The following is a 10,303-nucleotide window of genomic DNA, read 5'->3' on the forward strand; positions in this document are numbered from 1 at the left end:
GCTGCAGGTTTTTCTTCCCAAGGCGGAGAACCTTGCATTTTTCAGTGTTAACCACCATCAGGTTCTCATCTGCCCATTTGCTGAGCCTTTCCAGGTCAGCCTGGATCACCTGCCTGTCTTCTGGTGTGGATGCTTTGCCCCAAAGTTTGATGTCATCGGCGAACTTGGCCAGTCTGCTCCTGACTCCAATGTCCACATCATTAATAAAGATGTTGAACAATATGGGTCCAAGGACAGAGCCTTGGGGGACCCCACTGCTTGTTTTTGTATTTTCCTGAAAATTTTCAATGGAAATAAAACAAATAACACATTCCTGGAGTCCCCAGTGTGTCATTATCACCACCATCATGCTTCCTCTCATCACTGGGGACCTGGTTTACTCCTGCATGTCCTGGCTCATAAAGCCCTACAGAGGGTAGCTAGACTTCTGAAAGGAGCACTTCAACTATTGCCTGCAGAAGGTGCCACATCACTGTGGAGTGCACCTTCAGCTGCCTCAAGCCAGGCTAGCGGGCTCTCAGTATGCACCTTAAGGTGGAGGAGGAGAATCTGCCACGTCTCATCATTGTCACATGCATCCTCCACAACATCTGTGAGATGAGGGGGAGATCCTTCATGAAATTTGGGCAGAAGAGTCTTGGCACGCAGGCTAGACATGGCATGTTATGCATGCATGGCACAGGGAGGCTAGAGACACATGACTGATCCCCACTCAGCACAGCACACTGGGGTCCCAGGTGGGCAGCAGGCCCTGCAGTGGTGCTGGGACAAGTTGCTGAGGAGGGAGGGCCTGCATCCCTCTCCAGGAAATGTGGCAGGCACCTACTCTACTCCATCAGAGGGGTCCCATAGGGACTTGGACTATCCCTGGAGTGGGCAGAGACTGACCACTCCAGGTAATGCCAGTGGAGCTAGGCAGGTAGTGACATGTTAATACCCAACAGCCTAAAGCCTCTAGCTGTGGGCATGGCCCACCTACTCCACTTCCCCATCCTTCCCACCAGGGGCTTCACATTCTTCCCCCCTGCCCGGTGCCTGGGTCCCCATTATGGCTGCATGGAGTGGGGTAGAGCTGTACCATCCCAGGCAGCACAATGTCTTCAGTCATTGCCAAAGTCTTCTCCAGAAGTTGGGGGAGGGCTGGATGTGGGTGCTGTGGGTCAAGTTGTAGCAGCAACCACTATACTAGTAGTTGGGGAAGCTGGAAGACACTCTGTGCATCTAGAAGGAGGGCAGCGAGAAGATGTCAGAAGAGTGGGAATGGAACAGCTCTGGCAGTTGTCCTGAATGGTATCCTAGGGGCAATGTGCTTGGCTGCAGTCTGTGGGGTCAAGGACCAGGGGTGGGGGGGGGCTGCTCCTGTGAAGTGGAAGGTATAGGCTTGCAGTCCAGGTCCTTGGTGGTGACATCTGTGGTACTGGAGCTTTCCCCCTGCTCTGGTGCATCATGCTCCACGCTCTCAACATTGCCTAAGAAGATATCAAGACAGCTCAGGTCCAGCTGCAGGTGCAGCTCTGATCTCAGATCCTGCAATGACCAGCACCATCAAGCCAGGCCTTGTGCCCTGTGGGCCCTGGGGACATGCTTCTGGGCACCCAACGGTTCCATTGTCCTGGGGACTTCCTGCATATCTTCCTCTGGTGGAGTCCCTGCCAGTGGCTCCTCATATCCCCTGGTGGTGCCATCAGTGTGTGGGGTGGTGATGGCCTTGTCCATGGTGAAGAAGCAGAACAGCTGCTCATAGAATGGCATGCTCTGCCTCCTGCCCCTGGACTTTTTGTTGATGTCATGCATGCACTTGAATGAGATCATCCATTTTGTCTTGGCCTGGCACTGCACCCAGTCTCTGTTCTGGCCCCATGCTTGTGGCTGTTGGGCAATGCAATGGAACACATCCATGTTGAGGTGCCCTTTGTGCAGTGCAGCTGGTGTTGGGCCTCCTCCTTACTCCAGATGTCACTGGGATCCCTTATCTCCCAATAGTTCCAGTTGTGCAACCAGTATTGGATAGCAAAGTAGGACAGGACAGGTTCTTCCATGGTCCACAGGGTCTTGGAGGGTCTGTCTGTGAGGGGGTGGATGGATGGACAGAAAGGTGTATGGATGGTAAGAATGATGTGTGCATGTAGGTGTGGGTCCTGGTGCATGGCTCTCCCGCAGTCTAGCTGGGTGTGGCCCCTGCTTGAGTAACCAGAGCTCCACTGGCCAGGCCACCCCACCATGACCTCAAATTTTCCAGGGGCTTCCAACAGATGCCCTGTGATTCTGGTAACACCCCATACCCCAGCCTAGAAATTTCCAATGTCCTCTACCTGCAACACTGAGACAGCTGGTCACAGCCCACTTGATGCTGAAGTTTTCAGGGGTGTCTGCCTGCTTGCCCCATCTTGGATGCTCAGTGCCTTCCCTCCACACCCCTAGTACTTCAGGATCCTGTAGCTGTTGGCCAAAAAACCCAGGTTCACATGGCTCAGGTAACTGCCAGAAGTGACTGAGCCACCAAGGTCACAGGGTTGCTTCCATGCAGATCCAGTGCTGATGTACTGCCCCCTCCCCCCACTTCCAACACACCAGATGCAGGCCATCCACACCAGCTCCTGGTCAAGCGGGGGTGGTCTCTATGCTGGGGCCTGGTTGCAGGGCGCCTGGCTCTGGCCTCTGAGAGGTGGTGTGTGGGTGCCAGGGTCAAGGTCCATGGGGGCATGCCTGAGTGTGGGGGTTCTCCCAGGCTCTGTGTTGGGTTCGCATTACATTGTCGGGTGCTTCATGACAGTGTGTTGGGGGTGAAGAGGTATGGCCCAGAGACTCAGGTACCCAGGTCCTGGGGCTCATGCAGGGATACAGATGCCTTCCTTCCCCCCGCTGCCTGCCTGCAGCTGACAGATGGTTGGAGGCATGAGGCAGGGCTGAGGACAGGGGCTGTACTTGCTTGGTGATGGGAGAGCCCAGGAGCAGCCCTGGACCAACTGCTAGTGTCCCTGCCTGTGAGAAGCTACAAGGCAGGGTAGGATGCTGTAGGTTAGTGATCTAACTTGACTCACTAAGTACAGAAGTTTGATCCATCTGTCTAATCTGAACTGAGTGTACCTTGCACCAGGGCTTAGACTGTTTGCATCATTTTAGACTGGTCTATATGCATCCAGCTTCTGTACGGTTACAAGTTTAGATCGATCTATATTCACTCAGACTGATCTAAGTGTAATATCTGTATGTGCCCTTAGAGAAAAAATGATGGATGAGGCAGAGGTGTACTAAGTAGCAAATTTGTTGAGGGGAGGTGGGGGAGGTTGTGCTGAGCAGGAGAGCATCTGACTGGAAACTCAATGACCCTGCATGTTGCCACTGCCATACAGTCTCCCTGCGTGCTGATGGCTTTTGCTACTGCCACCACTGACACACTGGCTCCTCCATCTAAATTCTACCCCCTCTAAATCAACACCTGGGGCAAGTATCCTGCTTGCCCACCCCCAGTTATGCTAGTGGGAAGAGGAGAACCACAACCACAGCCTGAGTACTTTTCTTTCCTAGATTTTTTACATTTACGCTTTCTTTGCGGAGGACAAAATGAAAATAATAAGTAAAAGAAGAGGAATAAAAGAAGCCAATGCACCAAATACATATATTTATAAGCAGACATACTGTTTTGTATTTATACCATCTTGTCACCATGGACTTCTTCTGCAGCTTTCTGGCAAGGTGCATGAAGATAAGATGGAGCACTAGGCAAAGGTGGTTCAAATTTGATACAGATCTTTCAAAAAAAAAAAAAGTGATAACTAAAATCCATTTTCTTCTTACTATTTTTGGTGGGTTTTTATATATTTTTTTTCAAACCACAGAATGGACCATTCCAAAATAAGGGAGAACTGAGACTTTTTTTCTTTTTTGCCTGTTAAAAGTCAGCTTTGTGTTTCACTAGAGCTTGACAAAAAAAAGAAAAGTATCTAAAATATAATGTTCAGAAATCTTTCCATCCTAATAAAAATACTGCAACTGAATGTCATTCAAAGTCATTCCTTGGAAGAGTATTTCCAGGCCACACTTCAAACTACAGTGAAGGTTTAGTGTTGCTTTATAAATAAATCTCTAATGCTGGGGATGACTATACAGAAGTTCTCAGCAAACTTAAAACTTTAGCAGTACTGTACTGGGTACTGCACAAGTATATCAGGGGACTAGAGCTGCTGCATTTACATTCCAATATTTGCTTTGCTTTCAAGGCAGGGGCTGTATTGTATAGCCAGTATACAATAATACACACACTGAAGTCTGGTTTGCCAGCATATGCAAATAAGTCAATCTCAGTCTGGTATCTCTCACATACATAATCATATATTTTCTCTCTGTAAGCGTGGTTCCAAGACAGACACAATGAGGAATCTTAAATTAAGATGCCATCTATTATAGTCACAGGTCTTTTATGCTCTATCATGTATCATGCAGGACCAGGGGCAGCACCAGCCTCTTCCCTGCGGGGGGAGGGCAGGCTGAGCAGGCTGGGGTGAGGCGGTGAGCTTCTGCAGGTGTGTGTGGGGTGAGCTCAGCTGTGCAGGGCAGTAACTGGTGGCCCAGGGGGGAGGTGGGGCTGGGGTGGCGCTGGGAGAGGTGGCTACAGGGGAGCTAAGGTGAATGTTGGGGTGGCTATAGTCCCCCAGCCTCTCCCCCAGCACCATCCCTGTGCAAGAGAAATGTTCACCTTGGCAATCTTTATCACCCTTGTAGCAGCAGCAGAAGCAGCAGCAATTGACTTCATACCGACAGATTATGTTTCTCAGCATTGCCCTTTATCTTACAGGTAATTTGTGGTTTACCCTAGCAGTCAATTTCTTCAGTGACCACCTCTTTCAAGATGGCATGGCTTTTATTTTCCTTCTCACCCAAATCAGGAATGAGATTCAAATCTTTAGTGTTTACAATCATCAGACTGGTGTGTGCCTGTGTCTGTCCCAATGTGTGTGTGTGTGTATCTTTAAAATAATGTTGCAATTTTAGTTCTCAAGAAATTTCTTCAACAGCAAAATCATCTATATCGTTGATTGAAATGATCTCCATGTTTGTGGTTCGATTCATGTCCCTTTCCAAACTAATCTGAGTTTCATCGGTATCATGACTGTGAGACTCAGAAACAGGTTCAATATATGGCTGATTCTCTAGAGATTCAGCATAGTGGCAGTCTTGTTGCCAATCTTCAGCTGGTTCTGCCGGTGCTCTTGGTTCTTCCTGCATTAGCCATGCAGGTGCAGAGAGCTGGGAAGGAGATCTTAGGGCTACCACTGATGAAACTTGCAAAGGTAGCACTCTAGGACACAGTTCAGGAGGAGAATTCAACATTTCTGAAGAGGGTGTTTGGCAGAAATTCCTTTCGGAGGCAGAGATCGATACTTGGATGTAGTTGCCAGTTTCTGGATCATAAAAGGTCTTTAAACGAAGTTCAGCTGGTAAATCAAAAACATAGTACTGCCCTGATTCAGGGTCCTGAAGGAGTTTACGTTGAGGTGTAGGCAAAGAGGGTGTGGGGCTTACTGATGGGGCCCCTCTGAACCGTGTCATCCGAGAATCTGAAGCAGTAAGAGTTGAGTGGGGGACAGGAGAGGGCAGAGAACAGATCATGGGTAAGGGGGACAATGAAATCTGTCCAGCATGGGATGGCTCTCTCACAAGAGTGTCCGTGTGAAGTTTCTTCTGCTGATCCTCTATTTTCTTCCTCCTGCTGGCCAGCTTTTTTGCTCGTCTCAGAGCCTTTTCAGTTTTTGGTGGCACAGCAGGTGGCTTGCCAGCTGTTTTCTCCATACAGCCCATGAACCGCGATCTCTCATTTGTTGCTGTACAATAGTTGGGGTCCTCAGCAAGCAGACTTCTTTTGGTCGAAGCAAGTATCTCCTCTGCAGAAATATCATCTTTGTGTTTTGTTACCACATTACAAATTCTACTTTGAGTGTCCTCTGTACTTCTGACACTGGAACTTGCAGGTTTCTCTAACAGCGTGCTTGAAACAGAGTACTTAGCGCTGTCTGACTTTGGGCTCGTCACAACAGAACTAGCAAAATCATCCAGCAATACAGGTGTTCCCTCCAAGTGTATGATGTCTGGTGAAGTTTCATTGTGTACAGGAGAACAAGTGTGGACCTCTAACATAGAGCCTGATGCAGAAGAACTTTCTCTGGTGATTATCTGTTTTGCACAAGACCCACCTCTACGGTCAGACGGAAGATGGTTCTTAAAATAATGCGTCTTCTCTTCTGATGGAGAGCCTGGCCTATATTGTGCCTGGCTGTCTCCTAGTTTTGACTGTGTCAAACTCTGCTTCTTCTTGCCCATCTTGGGTTTCTCTTTGTCTCTCTGAATGTTCCCCTCATGAATTTTTCCTACTTTATTTAATAAAGCATGAGGCGGGCTAGTATTTTCATCCTCTTCCTTCCACTCCCTTAACGAAATACTGTCTACGTCTTCTGAAAGGCTGGGCTGCTGTATCAGCTTGGCATCATCTTCACCTTGAAAGCTCATGCCTGCTGAAAGTGATCTAAATTCACTGGCACTGCTGTTTCTGCTTATTGCAGTTTTTCCTGTATTCTGGTGCCTTGTGTTTCTTGACATGGACCAGTCAACCTCATGAAATCTAAGTGCATCTTTGACATGCTTTTCATTATCTGCTTGTGCAAATCTATTTTCCATTTCCTTGTAACTACTACTCACTGTATCTTCTAAGGACAAGGACCTAAGCAGTGGCAGTTTGACTGCCTTTATCACAGGGGATGACTTAAATGTGTTGTCTTTAATCAGAAACAGGTTGGGTTTGGTCTGGTTGGAAGGTGATGTTAGCGATTCATCTGATTTGGGGCTGGAAGCATCCTTTTTGCTTTCTGATGCAGAGTCCATACCACTGGCCTCTTCCCTTTTCTCTCTCATCGATCCCTCTTTCATCATGCTTTCACTTTCATTACAAGCTACCTTTCCTTCACTCCTCTCTTCTGCGTTAACTTCAGAATTGATAAAAGCATAATATTGTAATTCATCCTTTCCTACTACTTTCTCTTTCTCTCTTTTAATTTGCTCATCAGCTGCATTGGTTTCACTCATATTCCTCTGGCTCTCTTGAAGGCATGCCTTCCGAAACAGCTGAATTAATGAAAAAGACTCCTCCTGAACTGGTTGTTCCACTGTTGACACAAAAGATTGCTCAGAAGAACTAGTGCTCGCTTTGCCTTTATTTTCATTGCCAGTTGCTGCTGTGCTGGTTTGATTGTCACTGTAAGGAACATCTTCTGCTGGCGAAAGATGGTTCGGGGCTGTTCTGGAGTCAAATGTTACATTCTTGTTTTCAGACTCCTTTTCACTTTGAAGACCTTGTAAACTGGAAGACTGGATTTGTATTTGTGGTGAAACTTTTGAATCTACGTTGTCTCTACTGTTGGGTTTCAGTAGAGAATTGCACAGTCTCTCCCCTAACCCTGGCCCATTTGGTAGGTGGCTCAACGTGGGGACATTTTCATTATTCTCAGTCTCTTTAACTAGGTCTTTGTTTTTTGAGTCATCCTGTTGAAAACTGTCTTCTTTTTTGTGAAGCAAAGGATCTGCTATTGCCTCTGGAGAACTTAAAGTCAGGTAATTATCTGTGACGTATTCATTTAAATTGATTTTATTGTGCCTTTCATAACCTGTATTAGATGGTACAGGAAGTCTACAACTTAAATCATCCTTCTCTAAAATCTTTTTGTTACTTTCTTCTAGCAAAGGAGAAAGTTCGGCATTCATTTTTACAGTCTTTTGTTTTATATTTTCTTTAGTTTTATTTTTCTCGTCAAGGGCTCTTAGGAGAGGAGATGGACTATAAGTGCTTTTAACACGTTTTCGAACATCCTTCAAGTTGAATAATAAACCTGATGCTTTGGATTTGTAATTATCTCGAGAACGATAATCATTAAATCCAGTTCCCTCCTGCTCTCTTGCTGCAGCAAAATCAGTTATGAGTGGTGTGATAAACATTGGCTGATTTTCTAATGCCTCTGACTCTTGCTTTGTTGGTATGATCGGTGTTAAAAGTTTTGTTATGTTAAAAGAAGGGTTAATAGAATCAGGTGAATTTACCTGCTTTTCTTCTGCTTTTGTGTCAGCCATTGCAGTACCTGGCTTTTTATGCAAAGAGGATTCTTCATTGTTGGGCTTTAACTGCTCATTTAATATCTGTTTCTTCTCTACTGCCCCTCTGGTAGCCCGCTTCTTCCTCCATGGTGGACAAATATCCAGTTCAGGGTTGGCCTTCTCCTGAATGAAAGTGACTTGTGGCGCTGATGAGGGTGAAGTGTGGGCCTGGGACATGGGAAGAGGAAGGGCTTGGGACACAGATGGGGGTGGAGTGGGAGCCTGGGACATGGATGCTGAAAGAGGAGGGGCTTGGGATACAGGTGCAGATGAAACAAGCACCTTAGGTACAGGGGCTGTCATCACAGGAACTTGAAAATCAGCTTCTAGAGGAACAGGGACCTGGGGTACAGGTAATGATGGGACATTGCCCTGGTGTAGAGATACTGGTGAAATGGATACAGTGAATTCAGATGCCGGTGACGATAGATCCATTAGGAAATCTTTCTCCTGAATTCTCACAACTCTGTCTTTGCTTGGCAGTAAGTTGTGCTCAGGTGCAGGGGATCCTTTAATCAGTGGTATTTCCTCAATGTGGCCAAGACCCTCTCTTTTTGGTATAATATCTGCTATTTCTTCCTTTTCAGTCAGTTTTTTATGATGGGCCTTCCATGATTCAAAAGCACTGTTTTCACTGTGAAGAAAGTTTCCTTTTTTTGCTGACTCAGTAGCTTTCACACTTGTGTTTTTAACAGTCCTTCTAGAAGAGCTGGAGAGATTCAACTTAGATCTGTGTGAAGCCTCCATCAGTGAAGGGTGATAACCATCAGGATCACCCAAATCCAAGTCCATTTTGTTATGCATTTTCTGTAACTCACGCTTACCACTGAGCCAGTGGTTCTCTTGATGTGCACCAGAAAATTCAGAAAGTCCCTTCTGAAAGTTGAAAACTGTTTTATCATCCCAGAAAGCCAAATCATTCCCCTGATTTACTTTACATTTTTGAGAGAGATTTTTAACTGGCTGTCTGACTGCTAGCAATGCACTTTCTGAACCTCGGTTTTCAGCCTTATCAAATGTCTTTATTAAAGATGACACCTTTGAAACAGGTTTATTGTTCCTCAGCCCAGAAGCTTGTAAATTCAGATTTTTCTTTACCATGCTTGGGGTGCTATTTTTAGCAACCTTTTTCTCTTCTTGAATACATTTTGGTAACTGCTGGAATGTGGAAGCCCATACTGCATGCTCATTGGCTTTGGATGTGAACTTACTGCAGAGGTTGCTTTTTTTGATGGCATGGTTTAGTGTTGCTTGGTGAAATTTACTTGAGAACTGGTTGGTGATGCTAGGAGATGTGATGAGAGATGATTCATTGTATGAAGCATCAAGCTCTGCCACACACAAACTCTTGAAGGCTCGGTCTGTGAGGCTGCACACCTCTCTGTCTGTATCATCCAAGAGACTCCCAATACTAGAGGAGTCACTATGCCCCTCCGTGTGTTTTTTATTTCCTTGCATTGTTTTTTTGAGTCATGAATAAATTATCTGAAGCATTAATTTTGTACGTTGAACAGATAGACAATTCCGTTGGATGTTCCCAACTGTTTGCCTCTTGTTGTCATCAAGTTCTTCTTCCAAGAGGTGTTGCTTTACATTCATTCACCTTACAGAATCACAGACTGAAACTTTCTTGTCTGCAAAATGAACAGACACAAATATATAAGTGATCATACTATACAGTACTTCTGCTACACATTTTCAGCATCTTCCAATTTTTCCGATTAGTGCCTAATTTAATCTGATCAAAAGCCCAGGAACCAAAAAGCAAGTATTAAACCAGTTTTTAGGCAATTAGTTAAAGTAGGTCTCAGTGAACAATGCAATCAATGGACAGTGCCAATTGGGAATAACAGTGGCTTTACTTCAAGAAAATACTTAACTGTGTGCTTATGACCATTGATCTCAATAAGGTTTAAACATATGCTTAGACACATATTTAAATGTTTTTCTGAATGGGGGCCTAAACTTTTATATGGGAGAAAGAAACAGACCATATCCTTAACTTCACTAGGAAGAAAGGTTTGTTTTTACTAAATGTTAGTTAAAACAGGACAGCTAACTAGTGGTAACATTCAAGTGAGGACAGGGGAGTTGCAGTTTTTATGGGTGCTGGCACAGTAAGAATAAATATAAAAAGAGGCATCAGATTTATCCCAGGGCTGAT

The 10,303-nt window shown here is 45.6% G+C and overlaps 2 protein-coding genes across 2 annotated transcripts in view; one reads left to right on the plus strand and one right to left on the minus strand.

Moving 5' to 3' along the window:
- DRGX (dorsal root ganglia homeobox) overlaps positions 1-10,303 on the plus strand; it is a 107,459-nt gene that overhangs the window by 83,864 nt on the left and 13,292 nt on the right. The gene's annotated exons all lie outside the window — the stretch shown is intronic.
- CUNH10orf71 (chromosome unknown C10orf71 homolog) overlaps positions 4,534-10,303 on the minus strand; it is a 34,103-nt gene continuing 28,333 nt past the window's right edge. The window contains exon 3 of the mRNA XM_019555640.1: positions 4,534-9,773. Coding sequence (XP_019411185.1) covers positions 4,996-9,597 — 4,602 coding nt within the window. The 5' untranslated portion in view covers positions 9,598-9,773 and the 3' untranslated portion in view covers positions 4,534-4,995. The remainder of the gene's footprint in view (positions 9,774-10,303) is intronic.

Source organism: Crocodylus porosus, unplaced genomic scaffold, assembly GCF_001723895.1.
Source record: "Crocodylus porosus isolate Cpor-Errol unplaced genomic scaffold, CroPor_comp1, whole genome shotgun sequence".
Classification (NCBI taxonomy): Eukaryota; Metazoa; Chordata; order Crocodylia; family Crocodylidae; genus Crocodylus; species Crocodylus porosus.